This window comes from Sinocyclocheilus rhinocerous, unplaced genomic scaffold (genome assembly GCF_001515625.1).
Source record: "Sinocyclocheilus rhinocerous isolate Xijiao unplaced genomic scaffold, SAMN03320098_v1.1 scaffold1, whole genome shotgun sequence".
In the NCBI taxonomy this organism is placed as follows: domain Eukaryota; kingdom Metazoa; phylum Chordata; class Actinopteri; order Cypriniformes; family Cyprinidae; genus Sinocyclocheilus; species Sinocyclocheilus rhinocerous.
In genome coordinates, this window is record NW_015638974.1 from 339,778 (window position 1) to 357,901 (window position 18,124).

At 35.1% G+C, this 18,124-nt stretch overlaps 1 protein-coding gene across 1 annotated transcript in view; it reads right to left on the bottom strand.

Moving 5' to 3' along the window:
* Positions 1 to 18,124, bottom strand: part of ndst3 (N-deacetylase/N-sulfotransferase (heparan glucosaminyl) 3) — a 55,438-nt gene that overhangs the window by 20,295 nt on the left and 17,019 nt on the right. Inside the window, exons 2-5 of the mRNA XM_016565826.1 lie at positions 14,380 to 14,467; positions 12,993 to 13,147; positions 6,603 to 6,788; positions 1,639 to 1,767 (exon numbers count right to left, since the gene is read on the bottom strand). Coding sequence (XP_016421312.1) covers positions 1,639 to 1,767; positions 6,603 to 6,788; positions 12,993 to 13,147; positions 14,380 to 14,467 — 558 coding nt within the window. The remainder of the gene's footprint in view (positions 1 to 1,638; positions 1,768 to 6,602; positions 6,789 to 12,992; positions 13,148 to 14,379; positions 14,468 to 18,124) is intronic.

An 18,124-nucleotide genomic window follows, 5' to 3' on the forward strand; every position in this document is an offset into this window, starting at 1 on the left:
CCAGACAAAGTAGTTTCGCTTTCACAACGAAGCACACAGTGCCTTCACGACATGGTGGCGGCGGCAACAACAATACTACAGCGAGAATATAAGTTACGCCTTCTTTCTTTGCGTGAACGTTTGGGCGGTGTTATGCAAATCTTCCCACATCGTGACGTAGACATGTGGGGGCGTGTTAGAACGAGCCGTTTTAGGTAGGCGTGGCTGACTCTTAACTTTTATAAAGAATATCTCTTTGGATTTGAGACTTTAGTCTTTGCAACTTTACAGATCTTCTTTATGCACCAAGAGCTTGTAACACTCCAAAGAGAAAGGAAAAATTTAAATCGCATCATATGACCCCTTTAATGTAACACGTAAATGCGTGCGTAACTAACGTAAATCAAGCAAGCTAGCATGCATAGGCCACGAAGTGTTGGCGAAATAACACATTAGCGGACCAGAGGGAATAATATGGAATTTTTTTCCATATTGCACAAACATATTGCACGGTTCTTGCACAAAATAAATTTAAGCACTTTCAAGGACCTTTATCTATGTGTGCTTCTTTTCAAAAACTTTCCAGGGCCTGGAAATTTTTTTTTCAGATTAACAAATTTTCAGGGATTTCAAGGACCCGTGGGAACCCAACTTGTCTTCATCAACTTACCCTTTTACAGAAACAATGAAAAACCATAAAATGCCTTTTCATTTGGCAAACTGTTTCAGGCGGTTCAGTCTGATTTGGTGAACTGGTTCAAGTCCACCAAAAATGTTGTAGATAATGTTCAGTTTCTTGCACAGACCGATCATTTCACTTCATAAGACCTCAATATATCGTCAGGAGCCACGGGGATTAATTTTGTGTTGCAGCCGCTGACTTGCATTTTTTAAATCACCAAGGAGCACGATTTCAGCTAAAAATCTTCTTTACTCTTCTACTCAAGAAATAAAGTCAACTACATCATGGATGGCCTGAGGGTGAATTAATAGCAAATTGTCATTTTTGGAAAAGGAAAGGAAAACTATTCCTTTAGATTATTTCAGTTAGTTAGAACATTTCTAATTTTCATTTAAATTTGTCATTTATTTTTATTTAACTTCAGCTTTATTTCTTTTACAAAAATGACTTGTAATAGACAACAATGGACTCAACACAGCAACACGCCGATTTGGGCCAAAATTGGATGCACCACCTTTGACATCCATAGCAAAATACGTGGGAAGCATTTTTCCCTTTTAAAATTGAATAACCTCTTTTTTTCTATACAAACTATGTATTGTTATATGCATTTTTTTTTCCTGCAGTCCATGACCCTATCAGGATAGTCCTGTGACTCAATTTTGGGCCGCAACCCACTAGTTGAGGAGCACTGAATTAATGTAGAAACATACAGCACACATACACGACTGTACACACGCTCTTGTTTTTCATTTAGCTTCTGATTCAAGCAGAGCAGAGTTTCAACATAAGAACAGTGATTCATGCTGGGAGAACAAATCTATAAGCAACACTAACATGGACACCCAGAGAGAGATGGGAGGGGGGCATGAGGACAGAATAAGACAGAGAAAAACAATACAACAGGCTGATAGAATGAAATGAGCAGAGACGACAGGGAGTAGCAGTGTGTGAGCGTCTGTGTGATTTACACTCACAGGGTTGAGTAGGACGGTCAGAAACAGCTCTCCTCCTCGTATGCTTTTGTCCAGTTCTTTAGGGCCTCCTGGATACTCTTTATAGAAGATGGTGTGTGTGAATAAGCCGCATGTCTGACGGGGCAGCACCTGCTCACACACACACACACACACACACACACACACAGAGTTTAGGACAACAAAGATTTGCGGTCAGTACAGTGCAAACCAAACTTAATATTTGCTAATGAAACCTCATTATGAATCTTCCAATGGTGGATTAATAAACCTCTCTGTTGTTCATCATGTAATACTGCCAGTTTCAGTTCTACACATGACATTTTATTAGGTCTCATATCACTGTATATGTATTCCGGCATTGCGTGGAGACAAGTTCATATATATTCATCCATTCGCTTTCTGTCTAAATCAGTCAAAGAAAACAGGATCATTTCTCAGTGGGAAAAAGCTGCATGCTTCAATAAAATATGTGGCAAACAGGCAAAGACAGACAAGAAGAAAAGAGAAAGAGAATAAAAAATATACTGTGACTCAATGTGACAAAATTACTGCTTGACAACAACAGAAAAACTGCTGTCTCCTTTTCTCTCTTTTTCTCTAGCTCTCTCGTCCAGTCACAGTAAAACACATTATATACCTGTATTTTGACAAAACAGCCACTCTTTTCAATGTAATTACAACAAATGTGGACTGAGGCTTTCAGGTTTCAATATAACGATACACAAATATCATAAAAGTAGTCTATGAAATTCATTGTTTTATATTCGAAATATTCTGAAGTTATGAAATAGCTTTGTGTGAAGAACAGATTGAAATCGAAGTTATAATTTACTAGAAAACTTTCCTAGAAAACTAGAGTACTTTTATGCAAATTTTGTCCTTTTTGAGGCTTTGAAAGTTGCCAGTTGCCATTCAGTGAAACTGTAGAGAAGACAGACCAATACATTCCTCAGAATTCCTCCTTCTGTATTCTGACGAAGAAAAAAAATAAATATGGCTTGGAACATGAAGGTGACTAAACATGAAGGGTTTCATTTTTAATTAACGTTTCCTTTAATATCTCAACTTTTGAGATTAAGTTGAGAGGAGATTTTTGCATTTTTCTTTGCATTTTTGAACTTGAACATTTCTCATCAGATTCGTCCAAGAAAAAAAAAATTCTGAGCTATGCCAACCATAGCCAGCATTTTATAGCTGTATACTAATACTGTACACTATCACTTGTTTCTATTCATATTTTGTTTATTTAAGCAATTTTAAGGGTAATTTAACATCTGAGACAAAGTTCATACATAAAGCATAAACAAGAACACAACTTTCTGTTAACCAAATGAAATATATACACTACCATTCAGTATGGGGTCAGTAATATAAGAAAAATTAATAGTTTTATTTAGCAAGGACACATTAAATTGCCTTAAAATGCAGCAGAGTTTCCAAAAAATTTAAAGCAGCAGAACTGTTTTCAACACTGAAAATCATAAGAAATGTAATCAGCGTATTAGAATGATTTCTGAAGGATCATGTGACACTGAAGACTGGAGTAATGATGCTGAAAATTCAGCTTTACATCACAGAAATAAATTACTTTTAAAAATATATTAAAATAGAAAATGGTTATTTTAAATTGTAATGATATTTGACAATATTTCTGTTTTTACTATATTTTGATCAAATAAATGCAGCCTTTGTGAGCATAAGAGACTTTCAAAAACATTTTTTATTAAAAAAAAAAAATAAATCTTACCGACCCCAAACTTCTGAACAGTATAGTGTATGTCCAACATACTTGCTCTGTGTATGATGGACAGAGAGAGGCAGGTTGAGAGATGCTAGAACATTTATAAAGGACCAACAGAGTAAATTTCTCAACACTGTAACAGTGTGTAAATCAGCGAGGCAGCTAGGCTCCTCCAGCAAACTGCTAAAACAGCAAAATCTATTACATTAACACACCCACAAACACACTGGGCTCTAATGCACTGATCAGAGCTTTCATCACCCATGTGCTTGTTTTCGGACTGCTTTATTGAGCTGGAACAGATCTTTGGGACTCTCTCCAATCTTTCCATCTACCTTAAACTTAATTGCCTTTCCCACTTTAACATCTCTCTCTGTTTTATTGTGTGGCACGCGTGTTCAACTAAACTCTGAAACTACATACACACACTTGACGGGCACAGAACAATTGTATTGCATGCATGTGGTCTTGATTTAATATTTTAATCTCCTCCATCTCCTAAAATTCAATTCTAGTGCAAACACACTAAACTTCCTCTCCAACCAGCACGCCTGGAGAATTTATGAGACTCTATTTATGCGTCCTTCCACCCACCTTCCCTCTTCTTTCTTCTCATTAAATGTAACCTGCCCTGTCAGTATATTATTGTGGTGGTTTGTTAAAGGAGCAGTCAGTTCTATGGGGCGATGTCAACTTTCTGTATTGCGGAGCCAGATCAAACTGTAACAGTCTGACATGCTTCATAGCTCCACGGATCCATACTCATCAGGATTCAGCACTCTGGATCTCTGATCTGAGACCTGTCATGCTTGCACCGAGCAGGCCAGTAGTTAGGCCGCAGGTGTCCGAACAACTGACCCGAAACCTGTTTTGGTGCATGCACTAAATAAAAAAAGCCAGATTTGGGCTCACAAACACCTGCTGCAAAACATCTGACTTTAGCTAGATTCAAAACGCTCTTAAAAAGCTAGAGATGATGAAGATGACATCTAAATTGCATGTAAAAACAAAACTGACTTGACTAGGCCTGCCAACATTTGTTCTTTTTTATTGTGAATAAGAGAATATGACAGATCTCTAATTCACTAGAAAGAACAAAAAGAGACATGTTGTAGTGTGCTGATGCTCTAACAAAAGAGAGTACTCTAATTTGTTTGTCTGAACTGCAAAAACAAGGCACAAGTATTCCTAAGACCAAATAAAGGGTGCATTAATTCCTGCTGTTTCATGAGAGTTGCACTGCACTTCAAAAACTCATTTTCTTAATCAGTATTTTTTTCAGTAAAATATCTAAACAGCTTAAAACAACCCAATTCACTAAAATTGCATAAAAGATTAAAAGTTGGCAAATTGCTTGTTCTTATTGCAAGCATAAATCTAACAAAATTGAGTTAGGTTTATGCTTTGACCTCAACAAAAACAATTTGGCAATTGGGTACGAAAAATAAAATTAAAGTGCCCCTATTATGGATTTTTGAAAATGACCTTTCATGCAGTGTGTAACACAGCTCTAGGTGAATGAAAGCATCCTGCAAAGTTTTAAATCTGAAAGTGCACCGTGTATAAAGTTATTGTCTTTCAAAAGAGAGAGTCGACTCTAAATCATTGAAACGAGTCGTTTTTAAAACGAATCCCAAGCCGCTTCATGTTGATGTCAACGTGATACATTAGCATATTGCCCGCCCACTTGTTGATCTTTTCGTGTTGGTCTGAATGAAAATGCAAATTCATTTTTTGCCACTAGGTGCCGCTTTTGGAGCGTAAAATAGCGGTTTCCCCGGTAACGCTGTACATAAAGCAGCACTGCTCTCACAAACCCTGTTTTATCAGGCATTACAGGCGAGATGAAATGAAAATGAGACCAATCGGACCAATCACCGCAGATTAGCGTCACACAAAGGACGGGTTTGGAAAAATGAATCGTTAAACGAATCGTTAAACGAATCGTTTGGGAGTCGTTGAGCAAGTAAGGTAAAAAATAAATGCATATTATAAGACAATGAAAGTGTTTTTTGACCTTGCATGCATGTCAACCTGTTGTTGGGGACTCCCAAAACCAAAATATGAACCTTTCATTACCCATAATAGGGGCACTTTAATTCAAGACATATTGTCATATATGATTAGGTGTTATTACAAAATTATAGGCCCTACTTCTAAATTGATCTTGATTAAAGGAACTGGAAAACAAGACATAAATAATAATAAAAAAGAAGAAAATACAGAAAAAAAATATTTACTCTTTCTATGACTTTCTTTTGTGCAACACAAAATGAGATAGTAATGAGAATGCCACAAACAAAAAAAAAGAAATGAAATTTTGAAAGTGAAATGAAATTGAACGGTGACTGAGGTTATCAGTCCCAAACATTCTTCTTAACATCTCTATTTGTGTTCCACATAGGAAAGAAAGCCATCTGGGTTTAGACATTACATGAAGGTGAGTAAATGATGTCAACACTTTCATTTCAGGGTGAGCTATCCCTTTAAATGAAATCTTCAGACAATCATCGAGCCTTTAACCAGAAATGAGGGACAGAGACAGCAAAAAGCTATTTAAAAAACTGATTCAAAGCTGCGGCTGGGGACATCTAGTCAAAATCTGTGCGTGTGTACCAGATTTGGCTGTGATGAATGCACTATGGGCTATTTCATCTCAGTCCCAGTGTGTCATCATTAATTCTTTTGGAGTGTGTGTGTGTTTCATTGATTTGCTATGCTAGCTGTTGCTTGTATTTGGCAGTCTCTTGCAGGTAAGTCTCACTGCATTTTCATGACACTACCTGTGTAGCAACCAGTGGCAGATTGCAAATCTATACAACCTCCTGCAAAGCATGTGATGCGTCCCGTCCACATTAATTGATTTTGTGTATGTTAAGTAAGTTTGTTATTGACAGCTTAGCCTGCTTGCATAGCACTAATGGGTTAAGAAAAGTTTGTTCGGTTAGTCAGAACAAAATATTATAATAACACACTACATTTTTAATCAGGCATTGAGGAAGGATCTTGTACGACACTGCCTGTGGATGAAATCAAATATTAAATTTTATTACACTTTCTAATATTAATATTCTGTGATAATAGACTTTCAAGTGCGTGATATATTGTTTCCAGCGATACTGATCCCAGGAAAAATGCGTTTTATTCCACATGAAAAAATCTTAAAACTTTTGTCATATACCACACAAGATTGTTGTACGGTGTAAAGATGTGTTAGCCGTACCATGATGTCGTTATGAATGAATCCCTTGCGGTGGCGTGCAGGTTTGAGGTGTGGGTATTCCTCAGTACTGGTCACTCGTATCCCCCATGCTTTCTTCCAAGCCTCATACAGCTGAATATGGACTGGATATACACCAGAATGATGAGGCGCCACAGCATATCCCAGATCTACTGGAATACCATGCTCCTGTAATGAGAAATACACACACAAATAAATATACTTTATAGCTGAACGTCATGCACATACGCAAGCATATTACAATGTTTCATAAACACACATACACAAGTAATCAAGTACTGAAGTGGATGGCTTACAACTTCAAAACATTTAACACCAATCACCCACTCTTTTTCAGTGATCATTTTCCAGGACTTCGAGGACTTTTCAAGGACAAGTTCAATTTAATTATGACAGGAATAAAAGACAAGGATCATGTCCTTAAGTAATATCTTCCTCTTTCCAAAAGTCTTTAAAAGATGCACAGTTTATGGCCATGACTTTACTTTAAAATCATATATTTAATATGAGTCTTTAAATATACAAAACGACAAATGATTTTTGGAACCTATTTCAATACCATAGCAAAAAAATATTAAAACCATTTAACTATTTCATTTAACCATCTGAAAATAAAACTATTTGAAAATCGGCATCCCTAAATGTAATGTTTTCCACTACTAACATTAATTGTTTCGGGCCAGTGGTAAAATGTTTGTTCTTGGTTATAGAAAAACAAAAATTAAATTTAAAGTAATTTTCCAGGACAACAAGATTTTCCAGGACATTTCACATTTTCTCTCATTTTCCATGAACTGGAAAATTAGTCATCAATTTTCAGCAAATACAGTAAAAACAACAATATTGTAAATTATTACAATTTAAAACAACTGTTTTCTATTTTTTTATCTATTTATTTTAATGATGGCAAAGCTGAATTTTCATGACTCCAGTCTTTAGTGTCACATGATACATCAGAAATCATTGTAATATGTGCTATCGATTGTTGCTTTTCATGATTGTGGCTGGTTATGACACAAAACCTTTTTTGCACTGAAGAAAAAGCTTGTTGCATGTCACGCCTGGTTAGAACACACTGTGATGCATATAGACTAACATTTAGTACTCTATTAGTACTGAGTTAATTTATTTGCTGAGTGCTTGAGTATAGAAAAAATGACCAAAAATCCCATTTTCCAGACACAGACGCACACACATTTTTATAGCTGGTGCGCTCATTCACACTTATCTTCAGAGTGACACAGAGCTACCTCAGAGCTATTGATTCGAGGCTTTATGATCTTTATAAAAAAAAATCAATTTTCATTTTTAAATTTCTCTGGGCTAACTAATTAAAATCAGATAGGTGAGATAACAGACATCTAAAGAACAGATGAGTCGATGACTGTATTTTGAGGTGAATTCTCAGATTTAACTTCCATATCATGAGGACCCAGTAATCCACATAATTTCCCTCAAGAGAATGTGCGTGCACACACACACACACACACACACACACACATTTCCAGACACAGACGCACACACATTTTTATAGCTGGTGTGCTCATTCACACTTATCTTCAGAGTGACACAGAGCTACCTCAGAGCTATTGATTCGAGGCTTTATGATCTTTATAAAAAAAATCCATTTTCATTTTTAAATTTCTCTGGGCTAACTAATTAAAATCAGATAGGTGAGATAACAGACATCTAAAGAACAGCTGAGTCGATAACTGTATTTTAGGGATGCACCGATACCACTTTTTCCAGTACTCGCCCGATACCGACGTCACATTTAGCTTAGCTACACAGCTCTCTGATTTAATCAAACCCCCAAACCAATAAAGGCAAATCAAAGCTGTCTTCTATAGATTATCAAACTTCTGCTCGTGGCCCATTAAAATTCTCTGTCAGCTCGACTCTCACAGTCCCTGCCCTCTGAGCTGACAGACACTAGTCTGTTTAACTCAGCACCCAGAGTCAAGCGCATGCTAACTGCTTGACCTTGGTCACTCATGTAGGAGATTTTTCTGGGAAATTTTTGAAGTGTGCAGTTTGTTGATTGTCATTGACTATGAGCAGATCCTAATGGCAGCTCTGAGAGGAAAATGTATTAAAAGACAGCATGAAATGCATGTTGATCTTATTGTGAATGATTCGTCCATGCATATGTTTCATTTGTTTAAAATCTGCACATTAAGCCTGTCTACATCCAATCAACAACCGAAGAACTGAACCAAGACCCCGTCCTACATTTTTCTTTTCAATAATCAGTTTCACTCATATGTACGTCACAATATGGAAAAAAGGATGCGTCGCTATTACGTCATGACATTAAGAGATACAGCTCACACGCATACACACATTTGTTTTTCTATCATGGCGTAGTCTTTCCATCTATTTTGTATACTGAGCTAATGATATTTTCTATTTCCTAAACATCACATAAACCTTTCTGCATATTTAAATCTTAATTAAGACATTATTTACTATATTTCTTGAGCTTTTTTCTTTGAAGGGCATGTTGGCTGCTCCCCAAAATGTAGTTGATTTCAGGTTTTACTATCCTTGTGGGGACATTTGGACCTTATAATGTAGGCAAATCCTGACGTGCACACACACACACACACACAGACACACACACAGAGAGAGAGAGAGAGAGAGAGAGAGAGAGCAATAAACACCAGTATTGGACGCTACTTTAAAACTGTAGCATGCTTTGTAATCACAAAAGTATTTCTCTGTTGTCTGTTAATTTTCACACAATAAACGGTTACACGGTTTAGACATATTTAACTTTTTGTTTAGATTATTAATTATAAACAAATTATTTTTATGATACATATTTTAAGATTGAAAGTCTGGGTCTGCAATTTTTTGAATAAACAAATCATGTTTAAAGTGATTAAAACATCATTAAACTTGAAGAGATACATTTACACTAAATACAAAAAAAACAAAAAAAAACTAGAATACTAGAGCTAAAAACAAAAATGATGATCAGCACTGTTTAAATTAAATATTTTGCTATAAAAACATACTACCAGAGACTTCAAGCCATGAGCAGAGGTTTGCATCTGTGAATCATTTGTGACCCTGGACGACAAAACCAGTCATAAGGGTCAATTTTTGGAAATTGAGATTTATACATCATCTGATGTAAAGCTGAATAAATAAGCTTTCCATTGATGTGTGGTTTGTTAGGATAGGACAATATTTGGCCGAGATACAACTATTTGAAAATCTGGAATCTGAGGGTGCAAAAAAATCTAAATCTTGAGAAAATCGTCTTTAAAGTTGTCCAAATGAAGTTCTTGGCAATGCATATTACTAATCAAAAATTACGTTTTGATATATTTACGGTAGGAAATTTACAAAATATCTTCATGGAACATGATCTTTAATTAATATCCTAATGATTTTTGGCATAAAAGAAAAATCGATAATTTTGACCCATACAATGTTTATTATGGCTATTGCTACAAATATACCCCAGCGACTTAAGACTGCTTTTGTGGTCCAGGGTCACATTTCTTTTTTTATTCGGTTCACTTACATGAATCATCTGAATGAAGTGAGTCACCAAAGTAAATCTGACTCTAAAACTACAAAAGAAAAGACAGCACATTGTAGGAGAGCTTTAGGAGAATGTGTATGATTATTGCCACAGATCTAAAGCAAACAATGTGATACAGAAACTGTGATGTATTGTTTTGTTACACTACAATTACTACTGTACTTGACAAAGTCATCTGTTTCTGTTGAAAAATGTAGTTAAGATGGTAGTTAGTTTTTGCACAAAATATTATATATATAAAACACACCCACAGTAAAAAAGATATTAAGCTAATCTGATTTCTAATAATTATATTTCTCAGTTTTCACATTAAAAGCCATTTAAAGTTCACTGTAATATAAAGGCCTCTTTATAGATAAAGATGAAATGATTGAAAATGATAATGTGGGGGAAAATAAACAACAAAGATATTAATTATATGGATAAATCAAGCAGTAGCTTTATGAAAAAGGCTATTGTTTTCAAAAGAGCCTTGTTAAAATTACATTTTAGTCACATTTTAATGCAAACTGCATTTGCATAAAAAACTATTAGCTAAACTGCTCAAGCCGTAGCGCATGACACAAATTATAATTTAGCTGGCGGTTATGTTTCCAGACAGAGACTGTGCTTGTTTGTGACTTCCAGCAGGGGCACTTTACGCTCTGTAGTTTATCACTCACTCCACTCTTCACATCACACGGCTGTATTTCTATTTCTACGGCTGTATAAGTGACAGTGATGCTAATACACAGCCTAACAATACAGATGAAGTCTAGATAGAGACAGCTAGTGAGTATACAACCATCTACAATAAGTTGCTGTCTACTGGGGGGGGGGGTTTGATACTCACAAAAAAATTATATCTCGATATGTACTGGGATTTTTTTTGATAATTATAATTAAACAATCTTTTGCAGTTTTTGTGCTGGTACCTTGACTGGTTTAGGCCTGTCATGGATAAATAAATAGGACACTAAAACCACCAGTAGGTGGCGGCAAGTCCCTGTCTTAATGAGTGATTCATTGAATCATTCATCCAAGCAATTTGTTCAAAACAACTGATTCATTCAGAAATGAAACAAGAGCTTTTGAATTGAATTCTTTATGAATAGATAATTGAATCATTGACTCAAATGATTTGTTCAAAAACAGATTAATTCAGGAACGAAACACTGCAGTGTTGCTCTGGGATGCACAAATGCTCTGCTCCAGTTTTGTTTTCATTGGTGAAACAGAAAAAGCAGACAACTTTGTGTCTAAAATGTAACTCACTCAATATAATTTTTTTATTGTTTTGTATAAAATCAATCTCATTTGCGATCGTGCTCATGCACTGATACTCAGGAAAACGGCACTGTTGCATGTGTGAAATTACTAAACTATATCATATCCTATAAATATACAACACAAAGCCTAGGCTATACATGGACATTTTTTGCCTTTATAACAAATTATAGGCGCACTTTAACTGCATTCCAATAGGCTTCATCACGCAGTGAATGTAAGTGTAAGTAAGTGACATACTCGATAATGTCAGCTCACATATCATTAAAACAACAGTTATGATATTATTGCAAACAATAAATATCACACACCCCTAAAGTATACATAGAAATATATAAATGTGATTTTTTTGTAACTCATCATTGAAGGAACAGCTCACACACAAATGATAATTTGCTGAAAATGTCCTCACCCTCAGGCCATCCAAGATGTAGATGAGTTAGTTTCTTCATTAGAACAGATTTAGAGAAATTTAGCATTACATCACTTGCCCAAAGCATGCAGATTTTCACTTCACAAGACGTTAATTGATGGACTAGAGTGGTGTGGAATGGATTACTTGTGAAACAAACTCATATACATCTTGAATGGGAGTGAGAGTGAATAAATTTACATTAAATTACATTTTTGGGTGCACTATTCCTTTAATACAAAGTGTAATTCCGAGAGCAAAAGACTAAAGGACACCACAAGTGCACGAGTGGCACTGCACAACACAGTGGATGGGTAGTTTACTTGCGTGACAATTTACTTGTTCAGTGGGTCGTGTAGAAATCCTCTCTAACGGTTCAGCTGCAGTGTTTGGCTTCTAAACAGCTCATAACTAAATAAAACAGGCTGTGTGGCAACGAGGAATGCCAATGATCATGCCATCTTGTGCCAGCATACAGCTAGATTGTTTTTCCTTGAAATTCTCTCAGAAATCTGAATGTTTTTGTCATGTCTTAGTAGAGCATTCCTGATTTTTTATATATTATATATAGGACAAATATCTTGTCCATGTTATAGATAAGGAAAGTCAGTCAGGGAATGATAAGGAGCTGAAGAGTGGAAGGGATCAGGAAATGGAATGAGCCGGATTTGCACTTGGGTCGCTTGCATCAATTTACAGTATGCGTATCACTCTGAAATACATGAAGGGTAAATATATGTGTCAGAGTATTACATTCTGCTAGAAAAGTGTCTTTGAGTGTGACACGAGAGTGCTGCTTCACAGAAAAAGGGGACAAATAAATGCAGGAGTGTTACCGAGAGATAACTAAATGAGAGCACACACACACTCACACTCACACTCTCCTCCGTTTATGTGTAGGTTTCAATGATTCTGTCAAAATCACAAGAGGCACTTCTCTATTTGAGGAACAACTGAAGTCTCAAAGCACCTGTAAAACACGCATAATTAGTGTTCATTTTCTCACAGTAAATGACACGACTCGCTGCCGGGCTAATGGTTCCTTAGGTGAATGAGTATTTCGCTGGATATGATAATACCCGGATGATGGTTTTGTTCAGTGATTGTACAGGTGAGTAAAGGGTGTAGTTTTTCTCACCAAAGCAAAGTCTTTGTTCAGGATCATTTGTTCCATCAGAGAGGATTCATTGTGGAAGAGATGAGGCTGCATATGACTCCACATATGAGGAAACCACCAGAACTCATCGACATATTTCAACAACAGATCATCTCCATCATCTTCCTCCTGCGTACCTACACAAACAAACATTAGCTCATTAGCATATTGAGTATTTTTTGGGGCCTGTGGAATTTTAGAAAATAAACATTCCTAAATTCCCCCAAAAAATCTTACATTCCTAAAACGGCATCATGGAAGAACGAATGTCATTTCCATTGCAGTATCATTTCCACTACAGCTCAAATATTGATTTAGTTTAATAGTATTTTGTGGTGGAAATGATGGTGAGGGAAATATAATTTTGGACTAAAATAGATGACTCCTTTGTTTTGCTAAAGCTAATTTCATAGTAAGCATTTTATGTATTCTAAATACAATTAAATATTTTCACTTTTTACATAATTTGACTAAATTAGTTTTGATAACAAATTATGCCATTTATTTACCTAGATTTTTTTCCACATCAAATATATACATACATACATACACATATATATATATATATATATATATATAATATAATTATTATTTCATATTTTAAGATCGAAAGTCTGGGTCTGCAACAAACTTTATACATAACAAACATTATACGTATCATAAAGTCTTAACAAACATACATAACAAAAATAACTTCGGTCCCACAACGATTGGGTGATCTAAATAACCTCAAACTAAAACCATTAAAAAAACATTTTCATCAGTTGAAATAAAAGAAACATTTATTAAAATATGAATATATATTAATACACTTAAATGTATTTTATTTCCGCAAATTGCCATGGCAACATTTCTCATTTTCATTTAGTTTAAGTTGCAGTACTAAAATAATAAAACATACACTAAAACAAAAAAAAATATACATATTTTAAAACCCCACCAAAACTAAAAAAATTATAAATGAATGAATAAATAAATTAATAAATAAAACTTTAACTAAAATTAAAATGAAAACAAAATATAAAAATTAAATACAATTCAAAATATAAACAAAAACTATAATAGTAACAATAATAAAATAACACCAGTCCCTTCCTGTCTAAGTACTAAGTGGTTTTTGACCAGAATAAGCTACAATTTGCAAAACTAATCAGTGACACTAATATAAACTTAATTTAGTTATCCACACAAACACACTCACACACACTTCAAAAATAGAACATGTAAACTCTAACATGAGGAACCAGAGAAACTTCAGAGTTCTGTTACCATGCCAATCAGAATATTACAGAACGCCTGTTGGCTGTTATATTTATAGCAACGTAATCAGGCATGTTACAACAAATCAGTTAAAAACATACACAGTTACCTGTATGGAAGAATTTCCCAGAAAATCCCAGGTTAAAGGTGAAGTTAGAGATGTACGACCTCAACATGTTCTGTGTTTCCAGAAGAGCCTGGAAGATGAAAACGTCCAACATTAGAATCTGAAGATTACACATGTCCATTTATCCATTGTATATCAATCGAGCATAATACACATCACAATACTGAACTCTTTGAATTAACATTATGTGGTAGTATATGTGTGCACGGTCTGTGTATATGTGTATAAGGATGTGATCGATCTTTCCGGGATGAGCAATGGCATTTGGGTCTGGCAGGTGCCTCATTGCAGCAGTTCCAATAAAACAGTCTCATATATTTCTAGCCTAAGACACCATGCAAATACAATCAATATCTGTCTGACGACTGACAGTGAGTGTGAGCGTGTGTGTCACTGTTTGGTAGGATATATGGTAATATCGCAGAAGGCAGGAAGGGGCGTGTTGGCTGACTTAGACGGTGTCATCAAGTCATTACTCACAGAGCTCGGGAAGATATGCTGACACACACTCCGGCACAGAGGCAGACACACACGGACGGGACCCAGGAGACAGGTGTAATATATTTGATTTTATCCTCCAGTGAGAGTGTGGCAGTTATCCCTGATGACATTTTGGTAATTAATTCCATTTACATTCAACTAAACAACAGCAACAAAATCCGCACAGGTACTCGCGTCCTGGTAATCCAATCAGCTCACCCACGTGACGGTGCACCAGTCTATGTGCGTTTTGCATCTTAACCTAATAAAGTGGCATTTTGATCGAGCACTCATTAATTTAAAATGATCTGCCCTCACAAGCGACTGTCATCTAATTCAGTGTTCACGTCGTAATGTGATATTACTAAAACTGATCTTTGGTGAGATGCCTTTCTGAATAAGGAATGGAGTGTGGTATGTGTTATGTTATGTTCCTGTGGCTCAGTGGTAGAGCATTGCGTTAGCAGCACAAAAGGTTGTGGGTTCGATTCCTAGGGAACACATATACTGGTAAAAAATGTATAGCCTGAATGCACTGTAAGTTGCTTTGGATAAAAACGTCTGCTAAATACATAAATTAATTATTAAATTATGTGTCTTACGGGAGATTCGGCCTGATGTTTGATGGCTCTGAATGCAGGAAGAAAGGTAAGGCAGAGTGGGTAACATGAACCTGGGAGTAGGTTAACCCTACTCTTGCATCCAGGTATCTGTACTTGTTTTTGTCATGTGATCATATAAACAGGAAATATCCATCTGTATTTAAACATATGGCAAAAGTCCTATGTGTACACAAATTATCAGTAACTTTCACAAACAATTGCAAAGAAATGGCAAGTAACACATTGAATTAAATGTGAAATTTTGAAGTAGAAAAACTGAAATAGTATTTTATTGTAAAATTCATTCAAATAATCTTTGTTTACAACTTTGAAAAATATATATATATTTTTTTAGTATAAATATATAAATATATAAGTATTTTTTGTTACATTTGAAGTTTTAATGACTTCTGTGGCAAAACATTAGATTTGTTCCAGCAATATATTTGAATTAGTTTATTGCAGCTCTGTTTGTATTCTTTGTCATTAATAAAAGTGTTTTTTCAGGCAAAGATTTTTTTAAAATGAGATTTTATAAAAGTTATATATTTTCATAATTTACCTTAATAATTATTTATAATGTTTGAAACAAAAGGTTTCAAGACTATTGGTAACATATTTGCTGTTTTTATGTGGTTGACACAATTTTTCTATCATTTATACAATATAAATTTATATATAATATAAATATTTGTAAGTGTATTTAATTATTAAAATATATAATACAACCATATACAAGCAATTCAAATTCTCAGTCAAACTCTATGTGATTTAGATTAATATACATGTAAAAATGTATTAAATTTTAAACACATTCAATAAATACAGTAAACAAAATCACATAACACTTTATTATATAATAATTAATAAACAGATTACAGCTATGGAATTAAAGATAAGAAATAATTTATGTATTTTACTTGCACATTTTTAAATCTTACCTACTGACCAGAAGCAACTTCAGCCAATGAATATATAAAACAAACAAAAAAGCCTTATGTTTGTGGTTTTCTGTCATAGACTCTTAATTTTAATTTTAGCCAATGAGAGTCTCGTTTTATCCAGTGATGCCTTGAAAAAAAAAAAGTAGACCTTCACTTGTCTTCTGTCTAAGTTTCCTTGTATAGCTGACAACAAATGGTACCTCATCTTACCCTGCGAAATGTAGATGGAACGTATTATGTTGCAGGAGTGAGAGGGAAGAGTGCAAATAAAAGAAGAGTGGGAACCCATTTAACATTGATGTGGGAATCTGGGATGTTGCGAATCTACCATCATAAGATAAGAACGCCAAACCAGAGTGCAGGAGAAATGGGAGGGGAATGACAGGATGAGAGGAGAGAGAGAACCTGAAATAGGTGACAGAAGGAAAAAAGAGAGAGACAGAGCTATTCTAGGAGAGTTTTACAGACACAAAGTTTCTCTAAGCAAGCTGTGACATGCATGGTACACGCATAAATCGCAAAACTCTTCCAAAACGCGAATCTAAAATAGCAACACAAACAACAAACATATCGGAAAAGTTACCGAAAGTTCCTTTTCTACAGCCTGCACTCCCATCCACTGTCAGGGTCCTCTTGATTAAAATGCAACAAACTGAGCTAAATTAATTATTTAGCGGTTAGGTTTTAAACAGCTCTGTCTTAAATCGATTCCTTACGTTTACCGAGCACACTTCAAAAGAGTGTGCATGAATCATTAATAAGCCAAAGAAGCAGCTTCATAATGGCATCATAGTTCCGATGCTTCCCGTCAGCTTGGAGATTCAGTGTACGCTGTCATAAGAGCATAAAATAATAATCTGTGTTTTGTCATTTGTTATCACCAAAACCTTCACATGCTTTACCCCAGTATGATATTCTTGTTGGTTTTGAGGTTACTGTAAGTTTTGACCCTTTAGGCTTGGACTACATTTTTATAAACCAGTCTTTTGGGTCTCACTTCAGGGGTAGTTTATGGTTAAAGGTGTCTGGTTATGGGGTTTGGCCTATGATTATTTGGTAAGAAGGCTGTTCTAGGACAAGCAAACATTGTAAATCTGGGAACCTTTTAGGATTTATCACGACAGTTTTGCACCAGGTGTGAATTACAGGGAGGTTGAGGGAGGACTGGGTGATCAGGGGATCTAATTAAAGCGGAACCCCCCTCAATGGATGTCAAAACAAAAGATTTAAAAAGCATAGCAGCCTTATTTTTACATATTATGTTTGAACAGTCTGTGAAACTTATTATAATTAATATATCATTTTATAACAATACAATATAATTTCATCCGCCTCTATCTTGACATTGCCTGAGCTGTCTAATATATAAATGGATGTTGATAGAACAAAATGTCATGGAAAAATCTAGACAATAATCCACTCCACAGTGTCATATTCTGAGTAGAATTGTATGCCATGATGCATTTGCCACATGTCTCTATGAAGCTTACCAAGAGTATTGTTGAACATGTTTAAAACTTTTATAAATATGCTAACATTATAATTTATTGAAGCAGCATATTTTGTTTTAACCTCTTGAGACCCGGCAAAACATTTTAGTCATTACATTGTTTAGAGCATAAAAAAAAAAGTAAAATAAAATACATTTAAAAATGATATTTCATTCATAAGTTATGCTACGTCCTTGGTAGAGGACATCGG